The following is a 19437-nucleotide window of genomic DNA, read 5'->3' as shown; positions in this document are numbered from 1 at the left end:
AAAAATACAGAGACGAAAAGGCAGTATATTAGGCTAGATTCTTAAATCACAGACATATTGTTTGTTATTTTAATGCAGCTTGGATTTAAGCCATGAATTAAAAGGATTCAAACAGGGTCTGTTTGATCCAGTTAATCCAGTACCGCAGTTAGTACGTATATTTTCTAGCTGCGTGTAATCACCTTTAAAAGAAATAATCTCAAATTAGGAGTGGAATAATATTTGTTTGTTTTAATAATTTGAGATAGATATATTGTCTTAAGAAAATTGCACTGAACTGAGATTAATAGTATCTACTGTGGGCAATTTAAGAGGTATTCTTATTTTTCTATATGTTCTTGAAATCTAGGTACCCAAAGCTATTTGGAATCTTGGTGTGGATAAATTTTATACAGTTGTCCTGGGAAAGAATTCTAACTGACTAAATTTCCCTTCTGGATTAAAAACTTGATAGCTGTTATACCTTAATTTTATGTCTTTTCAGTGTGACAGACGACGTTCAGTCTCTCTGATCTGAGTCTCCCTGTTGTCCTTTGTCGTAGGTTGGGAAGATGGTACAGTCCCCTCTTGTGTTGCTGCTGCTGCTGGCAGACTAGAGTTTGAGAGAGCGTGATACCAGTTGCTGCTGCGCTTGCTGTTCAATGTTCCAAACCGATCCCAGGAAGTAACACTCTCCTCTTTGGAGAGGCCGTAAAATGCATGTTATGAATTGTCTCTCCTTGGTCAATGATAAGGAAAATGGGGCTATTCCAGTTGCAACGGGATTAATGAATGAGGATACGACGACAGCATCTCAACTTTCTCAGCCTGCAGCACCACCGCCCCCTCCGCCATGTCCCCTCACAGGGGCACCCCCAGCCCCTCCGCTCCCCCCGGGTATGCCGCCCCCACCGCCACCCCCTCCTCCACTGTCTGGGCCAAACATACCTCCGCAGCTGATAAATGGGCATGACAACCATGGCAAAAAAAAACGGATGCGGAGCTTTTTCTGGAAAACTATCCCTGAAGAACAAGTCCGCGGTAAAAACAATATCTGGACGATTGCTGCAAGACCACAGTATCAGATTGATACAAAGACAATAGAGGAACTTTTTGGGCAGCAGGAAGAAACCAAGCCCCAGGACCCCCGAAGTCGATCTTTAAAGTCTTCATTTAAAGAGACTAAAGAGGAGGTGAGAATTGAAGTAAACCCTCTCTTTTACATAGTGCTGTAAAATTGGTGTGAATTCTGACTTGCCTTTGTCTCTTTCTCTGTCATGTTTCATCCTTACCGCAAATTTGTCTTGATTTGGAGGAGAGGGGAACAACAGGGAGGATAAGCTCTTTGTTCTTAGTGGCACACGTTTTTCAAAGAGCTAACAATGTTTTATTATTTTAACTTGGTAAGTGCTGTGATTTGATCACCTGTTACAATAAACACAAGCAAGTGGGGGGAGCTGAGGCATCTCTATTTACTGCTGTTGGATAGCCCTTGAGTTTTCAGTGTGAAACAGGTGTGTTCTAACTTTTCTCTTCAGCTCTTCCACTGTGTCTGTTGTGCAGACAAAATGTTCTACATGCAAATGTGCACCAGGCGGGGGGGAAGAGAATCCTATTGCAAGGGTTAATGCTGTATATATCCTTGATGTTTTAGAGACGTGAGGAAGGAAAGTGCCAGTATGATAGTGAGGAAATAGAACATAGTGATTAAGGGAATTTAATTGAGATAATTTTAAAATTTCAGCTTTCGTAAATGTTGCTTTCCCGCTAATGAAAACTATTTCATCTACCCTGCTTTTTTTGGATGCTAAAATAACCTTCCAAGAAGGTCTGAAGGTTGTTACTGATTTCTGTTCTGGTGGTGAGGAGGTATATACCAAGCACTTTCAGGTTTGAACACTATCCAATCAACTCATAAGTAGCTTTTCTAGTCCTTAAATCCTGATTTACAGACAGCCTGTTTGTGAAGCCTGAAAGGAATTGTCTCAAGTGATCTTTCTGTGAAGTAATTGGAGGGTTGAAATGCAGTTTTAATCACCAGTGTGTGTCTGCGTACATGTTAGCTTGTAAACAAAATTCAGAGGGCATGGGGTTAAGAGATGTAACAATGTACCCAGTTTTAGTGAGAAAACAGGAACTTGATGGTGCCTTGCAGGATTCAGGAGATGTCAAAATAAGATCAGCAGGGACCAGGTGAGAAACCAGTGTACTGATAGTGTGCATGTTGTACATAGGCTAAAATAAGGGGTTTAATACAGTCGTGTGCATTGCAGGCTCTGAAACCCTGACATCGGGAAGGAGTAATTGGGGCCATTGTCAGAGGTAGTCATTAACCTCTGCGCTGTTTTCAGGCTGTGTTCGTCTTCGAATCAGGCTTGCAGTGAGTGGACTTCCTGTGCTGCATACACATGTACACAACTCCGGCCCTGTGTGTTTCCTTAGAAGGGCCCCCTTTCAGGACTGCCTGCGGTGAAGTTCTAGTTATAGTGAAAATGAGGATAAGTTCCATAAACTGAATGTGGCCCCTGGTGTACAGTAACCAGGGCAGAGAAAACCCCAGCGTGCTCCAGAACTCATGCATTTTCATGTACAGCTTGAAACTCGGGGCATCCTGGGCAGTTCAAGAGCAGTGTTAGAGATTAAAATTACAGGCCTGCAAAATAAGGGTTTCTCTAAAATACAGTGCCTTGGAAACAAAAACCTGCCTTGCTCCAAGTTAATGTTTTTGTGCAGCCATCTGGAGCTGATATGGTGGTCCAATGCATCTCTACTGCCTGATGCCTATCCACCCTGGTTCAAGGCTCCCATGGTGCCTTCACACGTGGCAGGCGGTGAGGCAACAGGACTTGCCTCTGAGTTACGGTACTTAAGTGACAAAACGTTCAACTCCTGTTGCTGTGCTTTGTCAAGCATGCCGCAATGGCGTGTCAGACAGGGATGAGTAATTTCTTGTGTGCTAATGGACTTCTCAGTACTGCTGCTTGGCACGAGGGGAAGGAGATAATCCTGAAGAGCTATGTGTTATTGGAAGTGTGGAAGCACAGATACACGACAGCTCACATGCTTGACATTACTACAGGCATCATTCAGCAAGAGTATGGAGATTTGAGGCATAGGCACGTTTGTGGTTTCCGTCATCTGTGCTGCCGGCTGCTGCTCACTTACTGTAACGTGTGATGGTTATCCTCAGTTCACTGTAGTAAAATTTATGGAGGTTAAAAGGAGTTGAGGGCAGGCTGAGATACACAGCATCCATGTGACCTTGTGGAGAATATGTTAGCATGGGTCTGAGGAAGGTGTAGTTCTGTTCCCGGCTGTGTTGCTGGCCTGGCAGGGGGAAGTGGACAAGACATTTTGTATTTCAATACCTCTATTCCTTTTGTGTAAAACACAATTGATTTTAGCAACTGCTTTATGGTCTAGCAGTGAAAAATGTTCTTTGGAGCTTGGACAGTGGAATTAGTCTAACTGGCATAGTATGTCAACAGTGAATTCTCAAGATAACTTCAAGTATCGCTTAGATCCAAATCCAAAGAAACCAGCATGTGTCCAAAGTGCTGTATGACAGTGTGTGGCCAGAGAGTCTGCCCTTTTGGCTCAATGGGGTTCTTCTCAGTGCAGTGGCATAGCTTCGGTGGAAGCGGTGAAGTGCGACTATTCAGCTGCTGTTGAGGGCACTCCCCCAGAGACTGTGGTGGAGATAGGAGTTTCATACCTTCTCCAGAGATCACCGTTGATTGTGAAATCATGAGCAGTTTTGGAAAAAGCTCTCTATTCATGTAGGAGCTTACAGTAGCACTTGTCCATTTAATTCCTTACTCGCCAGTGATTTACACAGGGAATTTAGATGTCAAACTTGAGTTATTGAATCCCGATTCTGGAGGCTTAGCACTAAACATCATCATTGTAACAGAAGTCCCTTTTGAGATTTGAGTTAACTCCTCCAGCAAATGCTTTCCTTTTCGTAAACAATCCCTCGCCAAACCCTTAGGAGATTAATTAACATGTTTCCTTGACTAAAGGCTTAATTTGCCCTATAGTTGCGTGTAATTTGAGCCTCTGAAAAATAGGGGGTGTAGAGTTAGGTTTACACACCAATTTACTTTCCCCATCCTTTAGTGGTGTCACAGTATGGCACAACATACACTGACCTAGGCTACAGCTAGCCTGGCAGCGGAGTGGGAAGAACAGCTTATTGCCAGCCAAGGGAGATATTCTTGCATTCTCCTTCGAACTGCCCCTCTGCTCCTGTCCCTCACCTCCCCCTCTCCGTGTGCTGGCTCTGGCAGACATTGGACCCTCTGTAAACAGACTAAGTAAGTAGCTCAGCAGAATGCTGTTGGGGTTTTCTGTTTGTTTTCTACTGGAGTAGTTTTCTGCTTTTTTTTTTTTTTTGAGTTTTGGTGGCTTACAAAAGGGTACAGCAAATTCCAGACCATGTGCAAGGGGCTGGTGAGAGGAGGAGAGAGAAGGATGATGGCAGGAGTGAACAGGATGTCTCTTCTCCCCTCCCCTAGCCATGTCTTCTCTCATTTTTCCCTGTGCTGGCTTTGATGCTCATTCCACCTTCTTGAGAGCTGATTCAACCTGTTAATCCAGCAGAGGACTAATACAGAAAAAAAAACGATGAGATGCCTGCCTAAGGCAAAGAGCAGGCTAGGAAGGTGACAAAGGAGGATGACATGGAGCGGGACAGCCCTGTAGTAAGCTGCTAGGTTCACTCTGCTGCACTGTGGAAGTGCACCTTTCCTCAACCACTCCAGGCAGTGCGTGGGGCTTGAGGAATAGAGGCCAAAATATTAAACTCAACAGTGATGGTTAGTGTGTTGTAAAGGGGAGTGGAAGCTGAAGCAGGAAGTTGTTTATATCCTTCCTAATCTCCAGCACCAAGCCTGTGCCACCAGGCTGTTCCATCCTTGCTGTAATTTATAAACTGTATCCCACCATGTGAAACCCCATTGTTCTTATCTGAAGAATACATACAATGCTTTGCTTTCACTAATCTGTCATAAATCCACTTTGTCATGTTCCTGTCTCCCTTCCATTGACAGTCTCATGGCATTAAAATCCTATTGCATTTCTGCACTCACTACGAAGTTAGTATTGATGTGGGGCTTTTGTGTCTCCCAAAACACTCCTCTGAATCTTTTGTGTTGATTGCAAATTTGTGTCAAAGTTCAGATTTCATCTTGCCACCATCACAACTTCACCATGGTACTCAAGGTCATTTCCCCCTCCCCTTAATACAACTAAACCAGTGAGTATTTCAGTGATGGGTTAACTTTTGTCAAACTGATGCTGTTATTACCCCACATGATCTGTGTGTACTGGAGTTTTCAGAAATACACATACTGTGGTGATGAGAAGCAGATTCATGAGCGCATCGGCTGTCCTTGGTTTGAAGATTGCACTGTTTATGAAGGAGAGGTGGCAAGTGTGTGAGGCAGCGATGCTTACATTGGCTGGCAAAGTGCAGGTGTTGAGATGGTGCAAATTGTCTGAGAGAATTGTAGTATTTCCAGAATAGGATAAGCAAAAATTTAATTGTTTTCTTTGGTGGGATTGTTGAAGAAGGTGAGAATGGAGAAAGCGCTCCTGATTTTACCTGAAGTAAATCATAAGTAACGGTATGAGAGTTTTCTTTGGTATAGAGAATCCCAGTGAGACTAGGAAAGTCTGTTCTTAATTTTTAATTACAGTCCAAGAAGTCCAAGGGTATTGCTGGGGGACAGCACTTCAAAATCTCTTTAGGTGGCGAATGGAGATTTGGAACATGCTGTGCTGGCAGCAGTGCTGAAGATGTGTATGAACGGAAGATAGGAGCAGACTGAGCAGAAATTATAAAAAGCTGGAGTAATGTTTAAAGGGTAAAAAGCAACAGCTTGGTAGGAAGTCATATGCAGACAGCTTTCTACAAGGACAAAGTCAGATGAAAGCTTGGTGGGGAAGAAGAGTAGACATTACGAACTGATGTAAAGGCTAAGATACAGCTGACTGTGAGATGGAAGATAGCGTATTTGTGTGCAAGGAGTAGGAACTTGTGTTTACGGAGTATCTTCCAGGTTCCCCTTTTCTCCTCCTTATGCTCCTCTCTGGAAACGCCTCGAAGGTAGTTAAATAGTGACAGCTTTTTAAACACTTTTGATAATCTTCTAGTAGACACCAAGCAAAGAGTGACGAAAACCTGAGCCGTGTGTTTTGATTGTGGGCTTGAACAAGAAATCAGGGAAAAAAATAAGAGTATGGTCATATACAGGGCAAGAAGTATGTATAAGATTCTTGTATTTAAGAACAGCTATGACATTTTTATGTTGTGCTGATAAGGCAAATGCAGCTGTGTATGTTGCCATCTGTTGCTTTTCTTCAAGGGAAGATGGTAAAAAAATTCTCTGGTTTTGTTTAGGGTTATACTGCAAATCTAAGTTTTGCTATGGAAACCAAAGGTTTACCTAGCTGGTGGTCAGTCTTACCGTAACAGTTACTGACTGTGACTGAAAATAGTAGGTACAGAAGGTTAACTGTGAATATCCTTTAAAAAAAAAAAAACAACAAACCAAAAGCCCAGTCATGATGGCAAAGCTTATAGGCTTAAACTAGTACAGAGGACTCAGAGAATTAGGAGTGACCAGAGCAATTGGAGACTTGAGCGGCAGTTTGAGAGGTCAGTGAGAGGTCCCTGCTGTAAAACATTTGAAAAAGATTAGATACTGTAGGGGGAGAGATGGTTGAACCTGTCCTATGTTAAGGGCTTTCCCTTAATGATCTGTTGGGGGCCTCTCAACTCCTAAGATAACAGGAGAATAAACCACACTCTGTCCCTTTATCTTTGCATATGCTAAAACCAAAGGGCTTCAGGCTAGCAATCATCTAATTAAAACTAATACACTAATATTTCCTGTATTTTCTAGTCTTTGCTGGTTTCAGAAGAGACGAAATTCCAAAATTTCAGAAAACTTTTAAATTCGATTCATTCTTTCAGTCGATGAGGGGGCTGTCTCCTGTGTGTATTGAGGGTAGCACGTTAATCATACCTATATTTTTCACTGTCACCAGCTGGCTGCAGGCCAGTTCAATTTTGTGATGATGCCAATGTTGCAGTTATATATATATTTCTAATTTTTGCACTGTCACAGAGGTCAAGACATCTTTCCAGTTGTCAAAACCTCAAACCTCGTGTGAGTCCAACAGCAGTCTTGAACATCTGTGTGTGCTTAGTTGTTTTATTGTGGCAGACGGGTGGCGCTGTTAAGGTGAAACAATTCTCTTGTCCTTGTAAATCTCACGACTTTTGTAGCTGTTTTCACTAAAATAGCTGTGGTAAAATTTTAGCCTTAAGGATGTGATTTGCTAAAATGGGGCAGACATCTCAGATTTGAACTTCTATGCTGTTACAGGAAGAAAAACTAGTATAAAAACAATTAACACTTTTATTTAAAATTTTTTAAGAAATTAATTAGGGAAAAAGTTGTGGGTTTTTTTTTCCTTTGCTTAATCTCCAGAATTGTACATGTAAGATGATACAGCAAATCAACTTTAAAATATAAAGCAAGGGAGAGACTATTATTTTATTACGGGTTTCTGTTTGCTTCTAGATAAAGCAAACAGATTTGAGCATTATCTGTCTCGGGTTTTGATTCAAGATCGACTTACTCATGTTTCCATGGATCAGTGTGGCTGTTAGTTTGCGTGAATGAAATCAGTAGTGCATAGTGACCTCTGCTTAGAAAAACCCATCCTCACATTTGTTACAGAACCTCTGGAATATGTGGGTTTTGAAGTGTGGTGCTCACTAACCGCTTTGCCTTCTAATGCAGTACAACGTGTTAGTTGATAAACAACATTTTGCAGATGCAGCGTTATGAAATAAGGAAGAAGAAAGTTTTCGCTTTGCAATGAAATAGAACTTATCTTGATTCCTTCCTTCTATAAATGTTCCTGTGTTTTTTTTGCTTTACTTGAAAAAAGGTGTTGTGGGTGTGCTGTGCATTTCCTTGGGAAAAACTAGTTCTGTAATACATGATCTTTGTTGATAAGAAGTGACTCTGTGCATTCATTTGGCCTGTGATTTGGTGGCAACTGCAAGCAATTATCTGTCGCAATTTAAGTAACTGTATCTGCATTATATGCTATTTTCTTGCATATTGGTAGATTAATCTTTCTTGTTTCTCTCTCAGGTTTCCATTTTGGATGCAAAAAGAAGCATGAACATTGGGATATTTCTCAAACAATTCAAAAAGTAAGATTTGATTTTTCCATGCAGCTAGCGCAAGCTACAGATGTGTGAAATTCTTTGTAGTTCTCATCAAATGTATTGTATATTGTGCTCTGTTCCATGGGGAGTTTAAAGTTCTATACAGGTTTGTCATAAGTAACTACATTTCATAATTTGTTTTCTTATGTGTTTAGTTTTGAGAGTCATTGTTGAGAGCACCAAGCATTTAGAGTTTGCTACTGTTAACCAGCTGAAGTGAGTTTTCAGGTATAGTTAAGGGAAGCCCTTATATCTCATGTAATACTGCATGAGAGCTGCTTTTCACTGGCTTTACAAAGAATTTTATAAAGAATTAATAAAAAGGGGTGAGATGAGGAATTATTTTTTAAGAGCAAGCTATTTCACTGCTATCTTTATTCACTGATAATGTTGCCCTTCAGTAAAGGCATTACCAAAAGTCGTGTTAGAAGAACGCTGCTGGGGACACTGATACATAACCTCATTATAATGTCTTTGAGGAGCCCTGTCATGTTTTTTTCCAATTTGTGTAACTGTTCACCCTGCAAGTGTTAGAAATGTGTATGCTCAATTGTTTTTTCAAGGTCTGCTGAATCCATCATTGAAGATATTTATCATGGAAGAAGTGAGCCCTATGGTTCTGAACTGCTGCATGAATTTCTTAAATTATTACCAGAAGCAGAGGAGGTAAATAATGGTTTTACGTGGAACTTATTTTTTTGTAGAGTTCTACTGCCTGGGATTCCAATATGAAGGTCTGTAAAAGAGGAATTGCAAAGCCTTCCTTAGGCCAGGGGATAGGAAGCCACTGAGTGCAAAGGTTTAGTCTTCATTTGACATGTGGTATTGAGGTTGCAGTGTAGTCACTCCCTTCACATCAAGTAATTTCACCTACTTTCAAGGTCCTTTTTAATGAAAGACTTGATAAGGTATTTCTGTTTCTCTGATGTCCCTTATGATGGTCTCTTTGGTACCCTAAACATTTTAGCAAGACCTGGAACCCTCCTGTGTGCAGATAACTCTGCTCTGGCGGGGTCAGAAAACTCAGGATCAAAGTCTATCCTAATGCAAACAAATTAAGTTTCACTTCTTTGGCGCCTGCCTCATGCTTTCCCATTGCAGTGCCTGCAGGTTGAATATTGTAGCTCTGTGCTACTGTCTCTTCTCCCTTCTGGTTTGCTGCCTGCTTGGTGAATCTGTGATCTGCCTGCTCCTGGGCCTGGGTCGTTGGGTTCCAACAGGGCAGAAAGGCTGCTCTGCTGTGCAGCACCCATAGAATTTGCTCTCATGGCTTAGTGCTCTAAAGGACACATGTTAGAAGGCACAGAATTACTAGCAGCACCTTCTTCAGTGTCCCCTGCTCACCATATGACCCATGTGCCAGTGCTGCTTTCTCCCCTCCCAGTCCCAGCTTTCAAGTCCATTCACGTGATTAAAGAGGTGAAGCTTCATCGACTGACCTGGGAGCCCTGCTTAATGATGCACAGATCCTTGTCTGCTCATGTATTTCCACTGACCGCTTTGTATGTACTTGAGAGAAATGTATACCACAAACTTGACAAAATTAGCATTAGAGTTGCTTGAGTGCTTCACATCAAAACAATGGCTGAAACCTGGGAAATTACTAGTTAACGTCCACATACAGATCAACCTCAGCTCACGTGCTTTACCACTTCAAGGTCATACTGTCAAAGCAGTCTGTTTCCTCTGTGCAGCAGCAAATCTCAGATCCAGTCAACAGCAAAACATGTTGTATTACTTTGCTGTCAAATATAAACCCTAAATTGGGCTGGTTTTGCAGGGAATCTTGTAAAAACTGTTATGTTCGATTAATATATTTTTATAGAGTTGGGGGATATGAACAAGTTGAAATGTAATTAATCTGAAAAAAAGAGGTGACTAATTCTGGGAGCTCAAAACTATTCCCCCTTCCCTCTTTGTTTGAATTTCAGTACATATTCCTGTATTTAAACAGAATTTATCTCCTTCCTCTGAAAGAGTCAGACAGAGGAGAACAGTGAAGTACTAACTTAAAAGAAAGTGACTCTTGGTTAACTTTGTGTATATTCGGCAAATTAGACTGAAAGAAAGGTATTTTTTCTTCTTTTCCTCTTTCTGATTTAGCTCCTGGTTCTTATTTTAAGAAAAGTAGAAAATGTTTCAAATAGCATACTCCTATGTGATGTAAAAGTTGTAATTCAGTTAGAAATTAATGCAACTTGTTGAATTTTACCAGAATTTCGTCTGCAATGCTCAGCTAGATGCGTTAGGTATCCAGTAAGTGATGCTAAGAGTGAAAAGATGTATTTATTTCCTGGTAGATGATTTGGGAGCGGGTCTGCCCCTCAAGATAGTGGGGCCAGAGCACTTAAGAAGTGCTTTTAAGGAGGCACTTGAGAAGTTGATAGAAAGATTTTATGGTACAGAGGAGTATTAGAAATTAAGGGGTGTTAGACATTAGATTTGTTGCCTTTTCCAAGGGAAGGCTGGAAAGAGGCTTGTTCCCAGCGTGCAGGTATTTGTATGTATTTAACTAGTTCCGTGCTTCAGAGATCTCATTGCTCACCATCAGGAAAAGGAAAGATCCCCTTTCCCTTTGTTATTCTCCCCAGAATCCTCTAACTTCTTGGGAGTTTTCCCTGTGAGAGCTGGGGTGTGGGGATGGGACAGGGACAAGATGCTGAGTGTGAGTGACTGATGCTTCTGCTGGTATGGAAAAATGTTGCAGTACCTTCATGTCCTCATACTTCAAGTTTTCAAAGAAAAAGTGGGGCCAATAACTCACTACTGTGGCTGTTAAAATTTTAGTGTAGTCAGCTAAAAAATAAGTTCTCTTCTCTTTAGGAGCCTCAGAGCTTTTGCTGTTCGTCTCCATCTCCCTCCCCCCCCATGAATGTATGTTCATTGTTCTCCTTGTATGTCAGCTTCCTTTTTGTTGGTTTGTTATCCGCCTCCTAGTTAAAATACCTGTCTCCTGGAATAGCGATTCACCGTTTGCTAAGGGGAAGCCATCAGAACTACACAGTCCCTCTCCACATACAAATAATCCAAAATCACTAGAGATACCAGATGAAGTGGTATTTGTTCTGCTGTTTCCTATTCTGTTTAATAGTCCCTAATTTGTTTTCGATCTGGTTGTCCTATCACATGAGATAGCTTTGGCAAGTTGTCATTACATTGGGCTGTCCCTGCAGAATGTTGCACCTGTCCTTGCTGAGGGTGCAACAGTATTACCCTTAGATACTTCCCATTTTCCTAAAGACCTGCTTTGTTGTTACAGGGCTTGAGAATTATCTCTGACTTAAGCAGTCAGATCCTAAAAGGTTAGTTGTTACTCAGTTATGAGTGCTAACTGTCTTGGTGTAACCATGGGTGGGCTTCTGTAGTTCCTCTTTGTATACTCTTCAGCAGCTCAGGTGTTTACAGTCACATTTCCCAGTAGCACAGTTGTCTTGCAGGTTGGAATGAAAGCCAAGTACCCTCTGCCAGGCATGTGCTCCACCCCAATGACTATGTTTGGAGACATCTTCTGCTTTTTGGTTTATACAGTGCCATAAATCCTTAGTCTATAAAAGTGAAAGGAGGGAGAGAGGAACACCTCATAGCTGTAGAAAGGGCAACTCTGGGCCATCACACTTCTTTTTTTTTACAACCAACCTTTACAGTTTATCTAGTGTGAATAAACACTGACTTTATACTCCAATCTTACCTTATCTAGCAGTGTTGTGATATATTACCTGAATGTTTCCTTGGTCACCAGTTTGATATATGTGACATATTTTATATCATTTCAGCCCGTATTATCTCAGGCCCCTGGTGGACATTCCAGTGTCCTTGAGATGGAACAGCTTTTTGACAATGGAGGCTAAGGACTCAGGCTAACAAATACATTTAACATCAGTTGTCTTCGAAATTTTTCTTTCATTTTGGAGGATTGTAATATGACAACTCTGTTTAAATGCAGAGATAGGTGTCAGTACTAGTAATTTTCTAGCTGTTTGCTATGAAAGCTGTTGGAATTTTTGTGTGTAAATGGCAAATACTGGCTCTTTGGATGTTTTTGTCAAACTGTGTAAGACCATTATTGAAATATCAGCACTGCTGTGAAGTCTTTTGTCAGACTGAACACTTTGGGTATTTTCAAATGTTTAGTTTGAAAAACTTGACAAGTTCTTGAAGCTGGCAAACCTGGCACTTGCTGCAAGGTTCCGCTCAATGTTTAGTTCAGGGCTCTGGGTGTGGCACCAGCCTAGCCAGCATACAGTGGTTAAAAAAAGACCAAGAAAGGATATAAAAATTCTCAATACATTAACAAGTAAGATAAGATCATTGGTTTTGTGTAAGCCTTGTTAGAAGTCCTGCTGTTTGTACCTTTCTGTGGTTAGCATTTTGTAAGAGGAAGAAATGCCTCTTTGGAATCTCTGCAGATCCCTTTTGCAGATTATGTTTTTTTCCAGGGAGCCTTTGACTTGACTGAAGCAATGGCTTTGTCTGCTATATCACTTCTGAAAAGATTCCTAGCTCTTTCTTAACGATATCCTGTTAAAATGGCTGAGAGCTGCCATTTACTAGCATCCTGACCAAAGCAGAGGAGAAACTTTTAGCTGCTTTTATGTGCAGATCATTGCGCTCTTCAGCAGGCCCAGACTGGTAAAAGTTGAGAGTCCAGTGTTTAACGAGCTAGAATAGCTAGAATTTGTACTTTAAATGTGTACAGAAGAGAGTATATTATACTGCTGATCAGCTCACCCACACACATGCACGCCCAGGTTATCAACACAATGTCTTAACTTCCTTTATAATGTCTCAAGCCTGTCCTTTGCTCGTATACTCTGTTTTAAAACCCTAGTCATCTGTCACCTGCTTTACTGGAATTGTTTCTGTCTGTCAGCTATACCCTTTTCAAATCATGTTTGTGTAGTTAACTGCCCCCTCCTTTCCTCAGCCAGTGCTGTATATGGCCGACCATCCTTCATAGCTTTCATCTCCTGCTTCTTTTTCTGCCCCTTATGATAGCTGCAGGTTTTTCTCCTTTTCCTTTTACCATTTGCTGATAAGAGGTTTGCCACTGCCCAGGCATGTGCCCCATGGTGCCTCCCCACCTAATACATTAGCTGCTTTCCCACATGTCCTTGTAGTTGGATTCCACTGTGATGCGTTTTGGGGGTTTGGTATTTTTTAACTCTGGTTTTCTTTAGTGCCCTGAATGTTTGCAATGGTAAGGAAACATTAAAAAAAACCCAAACATTAAAAACGTTTACTCCTCTGGACTATTGCACTTGGCTTTACTTACTTATTTGTAGCGTTGGGAATATTTGACTTACTTGATCAGAATGCAGGGAAATAGTTACAAGCATATACGAGGATGTGTGGTGTACTGATTTATACTCTTCTTCAAAGATCCTGCGTAGGAGTGCAACATACCTGGTTTATGCCATAAAGTAAAATCCCACTAGTTGTAAATAAGTGCTACTGGTATCTCAAAAATGACTGAAAACTTGAGTGGCAGGAATGCAGTAGCTTTCCTGTCTGCGAGGAATAATGTGATACATGCAATAGACACATCTACTCCAGTTGTTCACAAATCAAAGCAAAGATCAGGCTTTCTCTGTTTCAGAACTGTTTTTAAAGTGGTGCAAATTACATATGTGAGAACCTTCTGTATCTAAAATCTGATTTAGTGTGCATGGGCATGCATGGACTGTGCAAATACATATTCCGTATACAAATCTAATGAAAAATTAAATTAGTAGCTCTGCACCCAATTTGAGTAATACAGAACTGAGCATACAACGTAATTATTCTCTCTTGCATGTATACATTACACTGCCATATCTTGGTATGTGACTGCATAATGTTGTGGAAAAGATTTTTTTTTCTTGTGCTTGAAGAGAGGAGGTCAAGGCCGAAACTGATAGTTATTCATTGTGATTTTAAAATAAACCGAATTTTTTAGTTCTTTCGTGTTCTCAGACTAATTCTAAACCTGTCTACTGTATCTGTTAACATGATTAATAGTGAGCATTGTTGTCGATCTCCATAGTTTCTTTACAGTTCCTGGCTGCATTTGGTATTTGAATTTGACCCCCACTTCTAGGAGCCATCAGAGAATCTCAGTTCTCTTTGGGAAGACTTGGACAACATGGCTGCAGAGAGAAGGGGCCAATTTCACGGGCTTTTGAGTAGCCTCCCTTGGAACATGTAGGGCCAACCATCCAAAATGTGTTTCAGTAATTTTTAGCTTTGGGGTTCAGAAGCTGTTCTTTTACAGGTAGTGTCAATTAGGTCAAATAATTTATTTTTTTTCCCCCTGCTTCACAGTGAGATAACTGGTCTTTCTCAATCATGAAATTTGTAATAAAGAGGGAACACAAAGTAAATTGTTGCCCTAACTTTACCTTAGCTGTTCCCCAGACTATTTGCTGTTCTAAGGCCAAGTCAACAGAGGCTTTAGTCTCCTGTGTCAAAAATTTAGACATGTATGGAGAACCAGGCAATGCTGTGCTGAATTCCAAGATGAAAAGGACCTTGTAACTCTTCTGTGTTTCTGTTTTGTCTGTTTGTGGAATGGGTCACTATCCTCCAGCTTGCTTGGCTTTTGAGCTTGTCAGGTGAGCTTCTTTGCTGCTTCTTACAAAGGTAGTTTTGAACATCTAAGGCTAAGATAGTGAGGGTTAAGATGGCTCACGTGGGCTGGAAAAAGTGTTGTAACCAGGCAGTGAGCACATCTTTGTTTTAAGGCTGATTACACAGACTGTCTTTTGGGCTGACTGCTGCCCAAAGATTTTTGCATTGTGACATTCACACTCTATCCTACCTGTCAGAAGGCAGCCTCATCAATGTCTTCTGTTGTGCATGTGTAGAAAAGTTCCTCCTCTGGATGAAATCTAGGATTTAGTACTTCGTTGCACTACTCCAAGCATTTTTTGTTAATATAATAGGGTAGAAGATTATTTCATTGAGTGTCTGTAAAATTAACATTCCACATAGATAACACTGATTGCTACTTACTGTCAAAAGTATATTTAAATATAGTACAGGTAGCATGAATAAGTTAATATTCCTTTGACTATCTCAGGATCTCCTGTTGTTCACTTTTTGTGCATTTAAATCTTAAAATTGCATCTTCCTATAATTGCCCATAGTTTATATGACCTTGATTTTGGTGATTTGGGGTGGGTTTTTTGGTGGGCTGCTTTTTTTTTTTCTTGCCTTCCTCCCACCCCAAACCTCAGTGCCTATATCCTTTTCAGGCACGCTTTGATATTTGCAACATACTAAAATGAGGCTGGAGAATTTGCAATTTTTGTTGTTTAGGTTGCAGACCACTATTTTTTTGGAAGCTGGGTTAAAGAACACCTTTCGCTAACAAAGACGGGCAACTCTGCAAAGAGTAACTGAGATAGTAGATGTCTCCCACTCCCAACTTCATAATGTAGGGAAAAGTGTTTATTTTGGTTTTGTTTCTTGCTCATTTAACACCTTAGAAATATCAGGAATGTCATGTCTGGTCTTTCCTGTTTTTTGTTGGCAGACTTCTTGAATGACTGTAAATTAGGAGTTTTCTCAGGCCTCAAAAAAATGGGCATGCTGTTGATTTTTAGAAGGAGTTTTTGTCTGAGTGTCTTGAGTTAAATGGGGGGGGGGGGGGGGTGTGTTAAGAAAGGGAGTTAGAGAGCCTGAATAAAAATTGCTCTTCGATTAGAATTCTCCTTCTTGGTCATAAGTTTTTGTTGGGTTTTTTGTTTGTTTCTTTCTTTTATTTGAAAAGGAAGTTTTTTCTGTTCTAAGTTTAATTTCTAATTTCTGTTTTCTCTTTCTTCATGTGCTCTCAACATTTCTATTTTTTTATGATGTGGAAAAAGAATGGAATAACACAGAACAAAGCTGTTGAAAGACTCCTTTTCTTCTGCTTGTTCAGAATTTAAATCACCGACTTAGCATAGCGATGCTGTCTTCCACTACAAATCAGTTACTTTTTTACTGTGAAAGCAGAAAAATAACTGAAGTGATTAATTTGTAGCCTGATTCTTTAAAAAAACCTGTGGATATCTTGCTAAATCATGGCAGCCTGAAAACTGTTAATGCCCTGATAGAGTATGCCTCTCTCCAGGATAGCTGAATATGCTTTCTAAGACTGGAGACTATCTGTGTAAATGTGGTTGTGAATGGGCTTTGCGTGTAATGTTATGAAAAGGAAGGATGATGGGCTGGTGTGTAAATCAGTGGAAACATACAACTGATACTGGCTGTGAACTTGTTGGATGAATGAAGAAACTGTAATTGAGAGTGAGCTCTGCTTTTGGACACAGTTGCTGTGTTGGAAGATGTGGAAGAAATTCCAGTTACAATTAAACATATGGGCATGTATTTTCCAGTTCTTCTATATAAACAAATAGTAAGTATGTAGGCAGATCAGAGGCTTCCAGATCATGCAAATGTATGGATTTTGGTGGAGCTGGGAAGGAAGATCGACAAAATTAATGTGGTGGTATTTCCTTTGCATGTAAATGGTGTTCTCTGAGTACTAACAACAAATAATTTAAAATGCAAGATTGCATTTATCTTTAAAATATTTCATATGAGTGAAAAAAAGCACAAACTGAAGAGCATGAAGTTTACTCCTTAAGAGACTTATTTCCTAATGGTTGAAGCAGGTATCTGGGAAAAAAACCCATTACTTAAACCGAAGCTGCTTTGTGACGAAGAGATCTGGGCAGTGCTATGCTGGAAGTGCTGAACAAAGTTAACTTTAAGCTGTGCCCAAGTGTATATCACAGCTGTTGAATAGTCGAGGGTCATTTTTCCGATCATCACTTAGGCAGCTATTTCCTGGGCGAACAGCTAGAGAACAGCAAATAGACCAGTAGGAAAGAGCCAGTTCTCCTGGTGAAACTGGGACAGCGGTGTCCTGAACATATAGCGATAAGTGCAATCATTGATCAGAAATATAAAGGATGAGTCGGAAATCAGAAATCATTGATCAGAAATGAGAATCACCCATCAGAACGATGGCATTGTATTTTTTCCACTGGACTATGTAGCTAGGTTTTTGGGAGAAGACTGATGTTACTGGTTTTATTTTTTTGTGATTGGGGTGTGTGCAAATTACAGGAGCTTGAACAGTGAAGCTGTTCGGTCAGTCACTGAGTGGACTCTCTAATGCCTCCTGTTAAATTTGCTGCTTTTCAAGGTGTTTCCTTCCAAAGTCAAGTTAATCTTGATCTTTGATAAAATTCTTTGCTAGTGTTTTTTCTCTTTTCTAGGTAAAGAAATTAAAAGCCTTTGATGGAGATGTATCAAAACTGTCTCAAGCTGATTCCTTCATGTATTTACTAATCCAGGTGCCAAAGTAAGTAGATAGTAGGTTTATTCTGTTCATGATAAATGTTCTCTTTCGGCTGTCAGTTCTAAATCTGTTTGTTTGTGTGCTCCAGCTATGCTCTGAGGATTGAAGCCATGGTGTTAGAGAGGGAGTTCTCACCCTCCTGTGCTTCTCTACAGGATGACATGAAAATTATAAGACGGGCAACAAAAGGTAATTAAGCATGTTGGGACATGCATAATACTCTTGTTTTTGTTAGCATGTTAATTAGTCTGCATTATGAAGACTGGAGCTTGAATTTCAGGTACCTTAGCTATTAAAAGGAAGCTAACTCCCCTCTAACAAATGCCATCAGGGCGTGCCTGGCAAATCTTTACTTCCAAAATCAAAAATCTGGAGACTTTGGACTCTCTAGCAATGAGTTAATGACCAAAGCCTACAAGCAGTGTATCTGAAACTGACAGAAGCAAAGGCATCCATGGCTGAATTAGGATAAGTCGTCTTTTGAGTAGTTTGCTCGTTCGTGCATTGCTGTCTCTCTGATTGAATGCGGTTATTAAGCTTCTGCTCACTCTTTCAGAGAGCCATAGAGAAAATCACTGAAGAGTTTCTAAATTTCTCTATATGCCATTGCCTTTTGAGGTGGCAGTATTGATGGGCTAAAATTTTTATTGTAGAGAGACTTAATACTATTGCTGTTCCTTTGTTTTCTGCTTTTGGTCTCTATGGTTCTCTACATTTCTCTTTTGTTCTCTACATTTCACAAGTTTTGAAATGCTGCAGCTGCTTATTCATAAGATAATCTGATGTCGTCTACTCTGCAGGAAAATAGTTCATTACCTGGTTTATGTTAAACATTAATGCCGACCATTTCAAATGCCTTGAGTGCCTATTTGTCCTGTTTCTCAATATGAAATTCCTATTTCATGCTGACAGATTTTTTGACAGGCTACTAGAGCACTGTTTAGACTGCTTCTGGTGGTATAAAAAGGCAAAGTAGTAAAAATATTCAACTGTGAGCACCAGGAAAGGGAGAAGAGCCTGGTGTGTTTTTCCCACCAATGGGGACTGAACTAGTCCTTCTTGACTTGGAAAAATGTGCCTTAGCTTAGGCTGAGGTTTGAGTTTGGCCTTTTATTGGGATCTCTCAAATCATTGTTCTTTGTGCTTTGAGCAAAAGACATATGTGAGGGAATATGTTATATATTAAAGCAGCCGCACCCTGTTGTCCTTGATGTCCTTCACTCAGGACGTCTGTGAACCGATGGATTCATTCCCTCCAGAGGAGACACTTCGGTCTCTAGCTCCTGCATCAGGCCAGTCATGCAAATCAGACTGACTGGGCTTCCCTGTTTTCAGTCCACTTCTGTCATGTGCTCTTCTCCATTTGGTCTTTTCACTTCAGGGTTTGTTGATAGCCCAAAGTTGTTTAGAAATTGTGTTTAGGAATTAGAAACTCCTATGTTTCTTTACTTGTAATTAAGCTGAGAGAATATTTACTTAAATCCTAATGCTGATAATCACTGAGGGTTAGGATGGTCTGACTAGCCTGATGGATTCTCATCTAGCCTGCAGATGGATGTATTTCAGAGTGATGCTGAGCAGGCTCTTACTATGCAAAATCTTTAGAAGTTGCCTTCTCTTGGCCTTAGGAGATTCAGTATTCTCTTTTGTATTCTCTCCTCTCTCATCCTCCTTGCTTCCTCACCTATAGCTTGTTAGATCAAAGGTTATTTAATTAGTTCTATGTTTTTAGCCTGCTAATACTGAAATCCAAAAATACAAGGGCTGTCTGCTTCCAAAATGATAGATTAGTGTATTGTGTTGAGCAGTTAAATGCAGGCTAAATTATAGAATGTGAACTTTGACGCAAAATAGTTTTAAAAGTATTTACACTGCAATC

General features: G+C 40.4%; 1 protein-coding gene across 1 annotated transcript in view; it reads left to right on the top strand.

Moving 5' to 3' along the window:
* Positions 1-695: 695 nt before the first annotated feature.
* FHDC1 (FH2 domain containing 1) overlaps positions 696-19437 on the top strand; it is a 30782-nt gene continuing 12040 nt past the window's right edge. The window contains exons 1-5 of the mRNA XM_009956819.2: positions 696-1172; positions 8154-8215; positions 8794-8896; positions 17476-17561; positions 17647-17747. Of these exons, the coding sequence (XP_009955121.1) occupies positions 696-1172; positions 8154-8215; positions 8794-8896; positions 17476-17561; positions 17647-17747 (829 nt within the window). The remainder of the gene's footprint in view (positions 1173-8153; positions 8216-8793; positions 8897-17475; positions 17562-17646; positions 17748-19437) is intronic.

The sequence above is a fragment of the Leptosomus discolor genome, chromosome 4, assembly GCF_034619465.1.
Source record: "Leptosomus discolor isolate bLepDis1 chromosome 4, bLepDis1.hap2, whole genome shotgun sequence".
Classification (NCBI taxonomy): Eukaryota; Metazoa; Chordata; class Aves; order Leptosomiformes; family Leptosomidae; genus Leptosomus; species Leptosomus discolor.
Note: the sequence above shows the minus strand (reverse complement) of the source record. Positions and strands in the feature narration are given on the sequence as shown.